This window comes from Monopterus albus, unplaced genomic scaffold, assembly GCF_001952655.1.
Source record: "Monopterus albus unplaced genomic scaffold, M_albus_1.0 scaffold318.1, whole genome shotgun sequence".
Lineage (NCBI taxonomy): Eukaryota > Metazoa > Chordata > Actinopteri > Synbranchiformes > Synbranchidae > Monopterus > Monopterus albus.
Genome location: NW_018128198.1, coordinates 590,197 through 603,641, shown reverse-complemented (window position 1 = coordinate 603,641; position 13,445 = coordinate 590,197). Strand labels below are relative to the sequence as shown.

At 42.8% G+C, this 13,445-nt stretch overlaps 1 protein-coding gene across 3 annotated transcripts in view; it reads left to right on the top strand.

The window, feature by feature from the left end:
- The first annotated feature begins 3,048 nt into the window (after positions 1-3,048).
- The window catches only part of adcy5 (adenylate cyclase 5), a 57,362-nt gene continuing 46,965 nt past the window's right edge, over positions 3,049-13,445 (top strand). For all 3 annotated transcript variants that reach the window (XM_020623979.1, XM_020623978.1, XM_020623977.1), the window contains exon 1: positions 3,049-4,647. In XM_020623979.1, the coding sequence (XP_020479635.1) occupies positions 3,718-4,647 (930 nt within the window). In that variant the 5' untranslated portion in view covers positions 3,049-3,717. The remainder of the gene's footprint in view (positions 4,648-13,445) is intronic.

Here is a 13,445-nt window from a genome sequence, read left to right as displayed (position 1 = left end):
TGTTCTTTAAAATGTGCTCTCAGAAGCTAATATCCATCAACTTGCTTCTTTTAAGCAGTGTCAACATTACTGATCAATATACCTCCAAAACATACAAGTTCTGTTTGCCGTCATGATCATAAACCTGGTTTATTCTGTAGCAAATTGAGCCGCTGGTGGCTGTAACGTCAGATCTAGCCTTTGTGCTCTTATTTTCCTTGTTCTCATAAGTGGTTGAGCATGATTTGGGATAACCTTTGGAAATGTCTTGCAGGAGCAGAATTGCAGCTCATTGTAAAACTGCATGAAAGATCAAACCTGGATGCCTGGAATGTTGATCTGTGTTACAACTTAAGGATGGGGGAGGGAGGGGGGAGATGGACAGAAGCATGACATATGGTTCTGGTGAATAAAGTTTTGATACTAATGTTTTGCATGGGGCCAACTGAGTTTGTACAGGTATGAATAATGAGTATATATTTACAATAAATCTATAATATGGGAAGCATATTCATCTATGGCTTATTATATATTGTATACTGACACATATGCAAAGCGACTCCAAAGTTTCCTAAAACTGCCTGACCATGAAAATAAAGCTGATGCGCGTCAGGATGTGCACGAGTGCTGCTGTTTAGATCATATGACTAGCCTTTAAAGCATCTACAGGTCCAGACTAGTTGGCAGGTTCAGGTGCATTGAAGAGCAGCTGGACAAAATCCAACAAGTCGTTTTGTCGTTGCCAGTCTGCTCAAATGATACTGTATATATACAGTGTCATGAGAAGTCTGAGTGTAAATGAATAAAGTAAAATGGTAATGTCACAACACACTGTTACACAAGAACAACACCTGAATATAACATTTCACTCATATCAAAATCTATTTGATTAGAGAAGAAGTAAACAAGATTATGAAGCTGAGTTGACATCACATACCAGTTTCTTTTACTTGATAGGTTTTGTTACATTGTGTTAGGAACACATTGCAGTTACCCTACCCATAACATAGCACAACCTTCCTTACACCACCGTGTCTGAGGAACAGATAGAACTATTTTAATCTAGATACTGGATCAAACTGTACACGGTTAAGTGTTTGTTGCATAGAGTTTGTGTATGTTTGTTTGGTTGGTCGTACAATCCACAGAGACGGTAAAGATCGCTCTCCACCAGGGTGAGTCACAACACTGCCACACTTATTTTCTTCTCTGTAGAAAACAAGAGAATAAAGCTGCACTGATCTAGACTGAATCTGTCTCACCACACCCAGGATCCTTCACCGGTCAGGTCTTAGCCTCAGGATACAGTCATATATCATTCTTCACACCTTGTTCTGTACCTTCACCTCATTCAGCCACTGGATCAAACATTTCTGAACATCTGGAATGCTTGATGCCATTTTAGATGTCACCACGTGGTTCATGTGATTGTTATGGTGCAATGCAGTGGAACAGTGAAAAGGGTTTATCTTTGAGGTCTGATGCTTGTTCAATGTTTGTCAAAAACTGGGTGTTTTTAATGGGCTTCTTTCCCCCTGTCCTTTTCCTCTCAGTAAATGTCAGCAGTTTGGTGATTTGTTCTTTTTAACCATTATTTAATGAAGTTAGCCTCACTGAGAGGCAACCTCTCTTTTACAGGAAGCACATTCCTACATGGAGCTGAAGCAGGTGGGGTTAAGGGCCTTAGTCGAGAGCACCATAGTGGCTCTTACCCTTTTCCAGGATTTAATCATGCCAAGGATCTAGGACACAAGGTGATTTTTTAAACCTTTGTTTATTCAGGGTAGGTCCACTGAGAGGCGGCCTTTCGTTTTGCAGAGACGCCCTGTTCACATTCACACCTGGAAGCAGCACTAACAAGAAGTCATAAGACTAGCAGAGAAAAGAAGTTGCATAACTTGAATCAAGCTAAATTTGTATTTGATTTCTACTTGAGTTGGGTTTTTGTTGACGAGGACAGTGCTGAATGGAAGCGCCTGTTCTCTCCTGCTAAGTGTTTCACCGCTGATAAATTCCAAAAGGGCCAAACACACCAGGCTCCTTGTCACAGGCCTCTGATTTACATTTGTTAGCACACAATGAGAACTTACATGTGAGACGTTCCAGTTTCAAGTTGCTAGAATCCATGATCTTCATCTTGCTTGGTTTGTCAATAAACATCATGCCAAACTGTTTCGAGAAAGGACCATGACTGTATAAAAATGATCCTCATTGTGTTGTTGGGCCCCAGGTGCCTGGATCTTGGGACCCTGATGTGTGTGTGCGCGTGTGCGTGAGTGAGGGCTATCCAGCTGTGAGCATAGACCCGCCCCCATTCATTGAGAGCGCCCGGGGGTCGCGCAGCCTCCGTCGTGGATTGACCAGACTGTCGCCCAATGGAAGCGCGTCAAAGCGTGACTCAGCCTCTTCTGCTTTCCAATAGAAGCGCGGCGGAGAGGCGGCCTGCAGAGAGCACGCTTGGTTGGATGGTCATTAAAGCAGCAATCAGCAGTAAATTGTTATGATGCCACGCTCCGAACAGACACCGAAGGGACTGTCCGGGGCTTCAGGAACACACTTTGGCTCCGGGAAGACACCTAATGACATGCTGCGTCTGTACTGCGCGGATTCGCTGTGCGCAGAGTGTGGCTACAAATCAAGTGTGGGGATTTCAGCAGTGATTGACAGCGATCTGACATTGATTCGGTGCAGAGGTTTCCAATAAACTGACCGTGTGGTAACACAGACGACACCATGGACCAAGGAGCTGTTTTTGTGGCTCCAACAGGAGGAATAGTTTTGTTCTCTCCTCTGCTCCAATGAGCGCAAGTGTGCGAGAATCGTGATGATGCTTTTCAGCCAAACGTGAGGCTCCCACCAGCGTCCAGGATGCTATGGTAAATGGTCTTATACTGGTACAGCGCCTTTCTATGCTTTTACAGCTCACCCAAAGCCCTTTCACATTATTCGGCCATTCACCCATTCGCACTCCCAAGCACTCACGCATTCACACACCGGTGACATCACCGGGAGCAAGTGGGGGTTCAGTGTCTTGCTCAAGGACACCTCGACATGTTGACTGGACAAGCCGGGAATCGAACCGCTAATCCTCCGGTTAGGAAACGACCCGCTCTACCTCCTGAGCCACAGCCGCCCCCATGCTTGGTAAATACAGGTGCAACGAGACTCAGTGGGACCAAATAAGAACCGTCAACATGGGATTTACCTTTTTATTGTCCTATACCTTCGCCCCCCACAAACAGTTAGAAAGAATACAGGAAACGATGCTGATATAACGGATTCACATTGTAACTGATGGTGTTGCGCTATGAGCTGTCGGGGGACTAGCTTATCTTGAGTTGTGTAATGGTTTTACACTTACAGCGCACGCTGCAGTGAAACCTCTCCATGGATGGTAGTTAATTGGGCCCAGTGATGTAGAACCAAATCCACCTGGATCAAATGTTCCTTACTCTCGTGACAAACCTCTCCTGTGACCATTGCGCATTTCAATTGATTTTATTCCCAGAGCTTTTTGACCTTCGCTGATTATTAATTTAGCTGATTTTCCAATGAATGTTTGCCTCTAACTTCACTCCGATTGTGACCAACAATGGGACATTTAACTTATACCAGACATTTACTGCGCCTCATCTCTGGGACTAAATAGTTTCCTGACATTATTCTTCAGTGAACAAAACTTTTCCCGCAGTGTTGAATTGTTTAGGCACATTCTGTTGCTGCCTCCCATTCTCCACGATGTCCAGATCAAACAGTGTCAGCCCACCCGGACTCGGTGCGCCTGGGCTGAGGGGAGGGACCGAGCACAGATCAGCTTGGGGAGAGTCTGAGACAGTGGCCAACGGATGCCCATACTCGACCAGATCCCCGCGCAAGAAACCCATCCGTACCAACAGTCGGTGGAGGGAAGAGGATGATCTGGACCACCGGCAGCTCGGGCGAGCCTCCACGACCGTCAGCAGGGTCAGCTTCAGGTCCCGGTCGGCTTGGCAGGACCATGGCGAGGAGAACCGAGACCGCGCGTCCCCTCAACGTCCAGACGGCGAGGTGAGACCCAAATCTGTGGAGCTGGGTCTTGAGGAGCGGAAAGCCAAGCCGAAGGCCGACGAGGAGGAGGTCATGCCCGAAGTTAACTTTTCTTTAGTGGCGTGTTGCACCAGCGTCATGTACATTTTCAAATCCAAGAAATTCCAGTCGGAGAAGTTGGAGCGGCTGTACCAGCGCTACTTTTTCCGTCTCAACCAGAGCAGCTTGACTATGCTGATGGCAGTGCTGGTGCTGGTCTTCACGGTCATGCTGGGCTTCCACTGCTCCGGTGGGACAACGAGGCCGAACGTATCTTATGTGGTGATATTTTCCTTGGCCATCTTCCTCACACTCATACTCATGGTAGTCTGCAACAGGACCGGGTTTCACCAGGACCATATGTGGATTGTGTGCTATGTGGTCATCCTGGTGGTGCTAGTGATCCAGGTGATCGGAGTGCTGCTCGTACAGCCCAGAAGTGCCTCAGAGGGGATTTGGTGGACCGTATTCTTCATCCATGTCATCTACACTCTGCTGCCCGTCAGGATGCGCGCCGCAGTCATTACCGGAGTTATTCTTTCCGCCATCCACGTGGCTGTTTCTTGGATGTTAAATGGCATGGACAGCTTTCTGTGGAAACAGGTATGTTAGAGGAACCTACTTTGTTTGCATGCAAAGTTTTATAATCTAAGCAAAGAGCCTTTCCAATGCGCAGGAACGCAGGGCAGCATTTGGTTTACACTTTCAGGCTACCGAACTGGTTTTCTCTGTGTCAGCACTGGCATGCAGTTCACTCTCTAAGGGGCAAGGCAGAAAATGAAATGCAGGGTCATTCTTCACAGGACGTATTAAGTCAGTTTTCTGAGTACAAGGAAAAAGAAGAATTCTCTTGAGGAATCAACACAGTCAAACAAAAGATAGAACTTTTGGAGAGAGATCCAAGAGGCAACCAGCTTTTTGAGAGTTTGGCCATTTAACACCTCTACCTTCAGCTGTGGTCCAACCGAGATGATCTGAAGCACACTGAGGTCTTTTAAGTTTCTTTTTTGCACAAAGGTTATTGTGTTAACCAAATAGCATTCAGGCCAACCTGAAGTGCTCAGACGCACTTATTCAGAGTTGAATCTGGGATAACTAAAGAGGCAAGTGATAGGTTATGATGCTTGGAGGAGCCCTGGGAAGGTCTTAGCAAGTCCTGTATGAGTAAAGGCTTTTGAATAGGGGGCATTTAAATCTGACAAGAAAAACAACAATATAAGTGGTATTCAGTTGCAGAGTAATCCTTGAGCTACAGGCTCTGGCTCCAACAAACAGTGCATGGCAGACTGAGCTGGTGCCAGAGACTTTGCTATGAGATGTAGCTGCTGGTTGTCACAGGCTTATTGCTCCTCAGGACTGTAGACAACTTCACAAACTACAGTCAGGTTGTCCTCTGCAGTAGGTGGTGATTGGAGTTTCCTATCTAATTCATTAGGGATCAGTTGTAATGACTCTGCTTCCAAAGAAAACCCAGTGAGTTCCTGTCAGTGTGGATTGTGTGAGTGTTTATTGCAACAGACTCTTCCATGTATTGAACTTTGTGACCATCTTTATCTAAGATTTGAGGTTTCATATTTTATTTTGGCTGAGGTTTATTCATCTTTAAGCAGCAACTTATTAATGCAGCTAATATAAATTTTCTCTTACTTTTTGGCCTTTAAACACATTTGTAGCTGTAGATATGCATTATATTAATGACTAAGTCTTTTATTATGAAGTAAAGAGCAAACGTCTGGATAAATGCCTGAAATTGAAGCAGTTTTATAGAAGGAAAGAACCGTTTGCTCTTAGTGACTGATTTCAAATCCTTTGTTTTACCTCCTCTGGACTTGTAATAAGCTTACAGCTGATGGTTTCAAGGACTAGTGGACTTTGTGTACTGAAGGTGCTTACACTAATGGGTTTCATTTTCTGCCATTGTTTAAAGGTACACTATGTGTGTGTTGCTGTAACTCTGCAGCTCTCCATTCTCGCCTTATCGTTTTGGCTGATTGCTCAGTGGACTGTTTTTTTTTTTTATGTTGCTCATAAACATTTTTCCCAACAATGGGGCTTTTCTACAGTAAAGGGTTTTGTTAAGATGCCTCCGTTTAACCTAAAGGATAAGGCCAGTCATTTTTCATATTGACAGTGTTTTCAACATTTCACAAACAGAGACTAAAACCAGCAATGGCTTGTCTCTGCTCACAGTTGATGTTTGTCAGTCTGTCAGTCCTGGATTGGTTTGTTCGTCTGTGCCATAGACCTCCATTGTTGTTTAAAAATACATCATGGAAACGATTATGAAACACAAGACCCTAACATTTGTTAATATGCAGAGATCTTGTGCATGGGCTTTTAACTCTTGCTTACTTCAGAAGCTGTAATACGTTATGGCCGTTTGGAGCCTTTTGGACAATATTTTTAAAATATGTGTGTGCTGTGTTTCCCTGATGTGTTTTAAAATACTGTTAATATACTGTAGATGACCAGTCTTATTATTTAAAGAGGGCCATTCTTGAATTTTGCGGTACTTGGTTGCGCTTTTGGTCTGGGGCTGTTTTTCATGCCAAGAGTTGGGCCCTTTGTTCTAATAGAGGGCCATCCTAACACTACAGTATACAGGCCTGTCTTAGACAACAGTGTGCTTCCAACTAAGTGGAAACAGTCTGGGGAAGGCCATTTCCTGTTTCAACATGACAGTAACGCTATGCACAAAGTAAAATCCACAAACAGATGGTTTCTGAGTTTGGTGTATCCATCAAATACCTTTTGGCGTGAACTGGAGCACAGGCTGCGAGCGAGGCCCCATCACCCATCAGGTTACTGTGACATTACAGTAACAGCGTTGTTGTCTCCACTGATGTTGCAGTGTGCACTAGAAACCTCTGTGAACTGAAGCATCTTAAAGCGGTCTGGCTTTCAGGGGCCACATTTTCAGGTTTGTTTAGAGCTTTGTGTGTGTGTGTAATTTACAGACAGATTAATTCATGTTTCCACCTTATGTATGATCAACGTGGTAACAAATACTTTGAGGCCATTACTGTAGATAGAATGGGGTTGGGGATGTGCATGAGTATGAGAAAGATGGTTGCATTCCTCTTTTGGAGAATAAGTCACATAAACACACAAGAAATGCTAGCTTTGCCGCAGTAAATAAATACCATGCAGCCTACGTTTGAAACCTAAGGGAATTGGCAGCATTGGCTATTCAACAGTGTACTCCAGAAACAGGATGTCCTGTGCGGTGTCTGGGCCGTCAGTATCCAACTTTGCATTAGATTAGATTCAATTTTATTGTCATTACACATGTACAAGTACAAGGCAATGAAATGCAGTTTAGCATTGTTGTACCTGGTACTTTTTACCATACTAACTCTGAGAGATGAGACAGTCCAAGCAACTTCAAAACAGTGCTGATTTATTCAAAGGATCACAGGTAAAATTAACATTACACACTCAGGTATCTTGCACCTCCAACCTGCTCACAGGCAGATGTAAGATGAAAGACCCTGAACCCACCACATTATATCCCCTCGGCTGGGCTAGCCCCATAGTGACTTAAACATAAGAACATATTATGGCTAAGGCTACAGTTATACACGTCGTAATAATAATATTAAACACCCTGTCTGCTGACAGTCATCAACTCTTCTCTCTAGTTATCCTTGACCAGATGTACCCTGTAGAAACTCATAAGCATGCCTAAGCATTTAACAGTCTAACTAGACATCCTATCTCCACTAAACATTTCTAATACATAAAGTATCTATCCAATTTCTATCTGACTAAAAATACCTAACAGCATCTAACTAGAAGTGCGATGACAGCAGTGCAGAGTGTGAGTATCTACAGATCAGTCAGAACTAATTTACCGATGATATTTACAGTAAGATATGTAAGGTAATATACAACAGACTTTATGAATTTAAATTACAAGTAATGGATAAAGTACATTAAGCTTATAAAACACGAGTGCAATGGGGTGAAATGGTGTAAAATAAGAAAAGTTACATGAGTCAACAGTTCAATGGATTAAATAATATAAAGATAAATGTACAGTATCAGCATATGAACAGTGTGCAAATGAATACAGACCTGTGTTCTCTGAGTAGAGTATGTGCAAATTAACAGATCACTTCAGTGTTGCAGGTAACAGAAGAGTACTGTATTAGTCCTGGGAGGAGAGACGAGAAGGTGTGAGGTGTGTGTGTAGTGGTATAGAGGAAGGCAGTGGGGGGGTCAACGGGGGACAGAGTTCAGTAAGGAGACAGCTGTGGGGAGGAAGCTTTTTCTGAGTCTCCTGGTTTTGGTCCGGAGGCTCCTAAAGCACCTCCCAGAGGGCAGGAGGTCAAACAGTTTGTGAGCAGGGTGAGAGGAGTCCTGGAGAACGCTGCGAGCACGTTGAGGCCGGGGATATGAAAGTGCACACAACTGAAACACTCAAAATGCATAAACAGCCTTGTAACATGGCTCAGTTACAACTACATCTTCAGCCGTAAGAGTGTGTTGGACACTGGAGATGATGTAGGATTGAACTTTTTTTTTTTATTATTTGTTGCTTCATAACTTAGTGTGTGGTTATATGAGGAAATGCTCAGGTGACAGTTGAGTTTTTCTGTGTGAATGTCATGTGACCCTGACTTTATTTCTGTTTTTTGTGAAAGCCCCTTTGTCATTTGCTGCACTGATGTGAGCGTGTGGGAACGAGCTGCTGTATTTGTTGTTGTTTCCTCACCATGCTGTTGTTTTTAGCATATCTGTTCTGCCTTGTTTACACAGGAACCGGCTCATTGCAGACATTAGACCCCTGCTGTTTATGCAAGATCCCAAGATAATGTTGTTTCTTATGCGTATGCTCCAAGAAATATGCAGCATTTTCTCAAGTCTTTAGAAATGCAATATAAGTCAAGCTTGTAGCCTTTCCTAATGCTACGTCTCATAATAGTTTGAACAGTTTTCTTTTTTCATTTTCAGCAGCATGAATACACGTGGTTTCTGTCAGTTCTGAACTGGGGACTTTTTGTTAGTTAAAGTAGCAAAAAGTTGCAGCGACTGTTAAGATGAAGCATGTATTAACAATTTTCTCTTTTTGTGACAACATTACAGTCCTAGATGTGTGCTTCATATAATTAATATTACAGTTCATCATGAAAAGACCTTGTAAGGCAAGAATAACTTTTCATCTGACTTTGTGAGGAAAGCTTTAAGTGATGCAAAAAACACAAATACCCTACAGAGTCATGTAAGAAAAAGACATGTCACAGACTTGCTTCATTCCCTTGTTGATCATTCTTCTCAATAATCACTATCTCAGTTAAAACATATGTCCAGTCATGTCACATATTTGGATTCGTAAACAGGTGAGATTCAATCAACGTTCACCTCAAGTGCACATTCACACACATTTGTGTGGTGTAGAGTTACTGTAGTGTTCCTTTTGTGGTCAAGTGAAAACAATGCTATTCAAATTCTGGTGACACCAGATAACAGCGCTGGGCGGGCTGTCGATATCCATGGTATGGTTGCTAAATTTAGCTGATGTTCTTTACAGGTGAGACTGATATCTGAACCTGGAATAGCCTTGCGGAATAGCTGGTTTCATGAGGACAAGGAGGTGGATATTGACAGGGCCCAATGCAGAACGGAACTCTTGTTCTCCTGTGTTTTGACCTTTTCCAGCAGCCCAGGAAGTTTTTTATGAACCAGTAAGCATGGATTTGATGAAAGGTCAAAATGCCTAAGGATGTCTGGGTTAAAACTGGGCTAATTTTGGTTGAACCATGAACATTTTCTAAACTTCTCAGTTACATAGCAGTACTCTATTTGTTGATGTGAAACAGTTTGTATCTACAAAAACATAGTTGAAACAACATTTAGATGTGTCCCAGTTCTGTTTTTGACCTACAAATAATCAAAACCATTCTTATTGGAGAACCTGTATTTCAGCTGCAACCTTCTACCATCCGTTTTGGTTCCTGCCCCCTCAAAAGTCTTTTTTTCTTGGGATGGTACTGAAAGCAGCAGCTGTCAAATGGAGTTAGCAGTGTGAGCTGCAGCCACGTGTACAGCAAAAGAGCACTGGCTCGTGCTAGTATAAATGTCATTGTTTTAATATTTAATTTGTCTTCCTTGTCAAAATGTGGTTCCCACTTTACCCACTGTGTAACCTGACCACTCATAGTCAGTGTAGCCTTGAGTTGCTAGCTTGAAGCAGACCCGAGGAGCAGGCTACAGAAGTCTGGTAAACTCACTTCTTTCTAACTCCAAACCCCCAGATTTGTTTAATTTTCAGACTTGCAATCTTCATTCCTAACTGGCACTTGAGGTGATTTATCTATCAGTCTTCACACAGCTCCTTCTGGAGCCACATAAGATCGATTGATTGATCAATCGATATGTATTTATATATCACATTTTAAAAACAACAAAAGTTGTACCAAAGTGCTTCACAGGAATAACCATAACATGGCACCACATAAGTTAAAACCATCTCACAAGGTTTAAACCACAAAAAACAAGTAATCAAGAAAGTCTACACAATAAAATGAGACAATAAAACCTGACAAGTGATCAGGAAAAACATAAAACAAATGTCTTTCTTTAGCTATGATGTACAAAAGCCTGAGTAAGCAGGTGTGTCTTTAGCAATGATTTTAAAGCTCCTAGATCTGATGCTGATCTTGTTTTTAAATGTAAGGCATTCCGATCACCGCAGAGTTTTAACTTTGACCTGAGGACCAGGTGCTAGTTTGAGGATCTTAGTGCTATTGCTAGGCTTGATAATTTAAAAGCTCAAAGAGGTAAGATGGTGCCTAATCATTTAAAGCTTTAAAAACAAACAGCTTAAAATCCGTTCTGTAACAGACTGTGTGCCAATGTAGTGAAGAAAGAATGGGAGTAATATGCTCCTGTTTGCACTCACTTGTTAAAAGATGAGCTGCTGTATTTTGGACTAGTTGAAGACACAGAGGCTTGACTGATACCATTATACAGGGCATTACAAGAATCCATGAACCTTGAACTAATGAGCATGGCTTTCTGAAAGTCTCAAAAGATAAACAAGGTTTCACTTCTGATAAAAGTCTTACCTGAAAGAAAGTAGCTCTTACCACTGAGCTGATCTGGTTCTCAAAGTTAAGGTTGCTGTCAGAAGATACTGAGCAAGCCATAATTTCACATATGTTACACAGTCCAAGATAGATTCTAGAGAGTTGCCCTTATTTGAATGGGAGGTAGATCTGTATATCGTCTGCATAAACAGTGGAAAGAAAGACCATATTTTCTAAACATTGACCCTAAAGGAAGCATATACAGACAAAAGAGGACAGGACCCAGAATGGACCCCTGAGGTACACCATAAGAAAATGGGGCCAAAGTTGAAGACAACTTCCTGATATTAACTGAAAAGGTCCTGTCAGTTAGGTAGGACTGGAACCATTCCAGAGCTGTTCCTTGAAATCTTACCCACTCTTTCAACCTAGAGACAAATAGTTCATACAGTGTCAAAGGCAGTAACTGAAAAGGTCCTGTCAGTTAGGTAACTGTCAAAGGCAACTGTCAGCTACAAAAGACTTTATGCAACTTCACATAACTGACTTTGATCTGTAAAGTCAGTGGCGTTCCTTTCCTCTCTGGTGTCCCTCTGCAAGAATCCCAACATCTGTCACAGCAGAAAGCTATGACAAACAACACAGTTACTGTTTTTGAGCAAAGATAGTCTCAAATCAAATCTGTCATTGGTTTAACTTGCCAAATCTGAACAATTCTTAAGATATGGTGGAAATGCAAACATCAGGAACTTTTAAGCTCCTAATTACTTCCTGAGTTTGTTTCCTGGGAGTATTGGGGTGAGAAGCTCTGCATCTGTTCTTCTCTGCCCCCTCTCCAAAACCTTGGAGAAGGCCATGTAAGTGGACCAGTTCCTAGTTGGCAGGTTTCCAGAGGTAACATGGTTTTCTACCTAACTGAATTGCCTGTTGCTTGTAATGCATGGCAATTCAAAACAGATATCCACATCTCTCCTTTCTTTACCTGGCTTCCCACAGTCACGTCTTCTGCCTCTCAACATGCTTTTAATTTTGCCTGTGAAACTTGGCCCTGGTGGAAAGACATTAAACCACTTTACTCCCCTGCAGAATGAGCTACATGTACTAGAGAGCAGTGAGATAGCCCCCTGGAAAATCTGTCATAATGTAAACATCAGATGTCACATAGCAAGGTTCACTGCTTCATGCCCTGTGTCTGTGTCCAAATGTATAGTTTCAGTTGCTGTTTCTTTGTTTAATTGTATTATCAGTCGTGAGCTCCCACAGGGCCAGAAGTGTGACAGAGGATGCTGCTGTTTTGGTGATAATATAGGAACCAAACATAGACGCAGGACAAGCCTGAGTACCTTTCATAAACCACTGCTGACGCATTCTCCTGAGTCCAGAAAACTGTGCTTGGTCCTTTTGTAACTAAGCAACAGATTCTATTTCACAAACACCAACCAACAAATCTCAGTGCTTCCCTGGGAGCACCTGTGCAGTGTGTGTGTGTGTGTGTGTGTGTGTGTGTGTGTGTGTTTTTTTTAAACCTCCAGCCATACTGCCTGTACAACACTTTGTGTACTGGGTCCGACTGAGGCTCATAATTCTGTATAGTGCGTCTATCACTGCCCTTCTGCGCTCTGTTGTTTTTCTCTTGACACAATATGGGAAATGTGTGCTGTATGTTTTTATCAAACCAGAGGCCGCCTACAGCCTAATGCAATGCTTTATAAGATTCAAGTTCAAATCCTATTTGAGTTGAACTCGGCCTGCTTAGTTTTCATCTACTTGTCATTCCTTATTGGTATTTGAGTTGTCACGTTGGCACAGTTGCTTACGGGGCTTAACTGCAAATAAGAAGCATATTGATTGGAATGGACTGGTAGTGCAGATAGTTGTAAGGTTCCAGGGAATGGCTAAGGAGACTACAGAGGACTGAAGACAACCATATCCTTTGGAATGTGCAGGACACTCGTCAAACTGTTTCTATTTTTCAACTCTGGATGGCATCAGCCGTCCTCTGTGCCGAGCTCTGCTGGGACGGTGGCATCACAGTGTTGGACAGAAAGAGACTGGACAAGCTGATAAAGAAGGCCAGCTCTGTCCTGGGGTGCTCTCTGGGCTCAGTAGAGGAGGTGGAGAGAGGAGGGTGACTGAACTGTTCACACTCCATACAGGACACCCTGTACGTGCTGCTCCACCCACGGTGGGTGAAGGAGAGTTACTGCAGGTCCTTTGTCCCTGCTGCTATCAGACTACACAACCTACTAGAGATGGGACAATATATTGAAATTCAATATATTGTGATACAAAAAAGTCACAAGATGTCCCTTTTTGTCTAGGGATGTGTTTCATGGGGTCTCCATACACCAGCGACTTCTTATTTTTTGT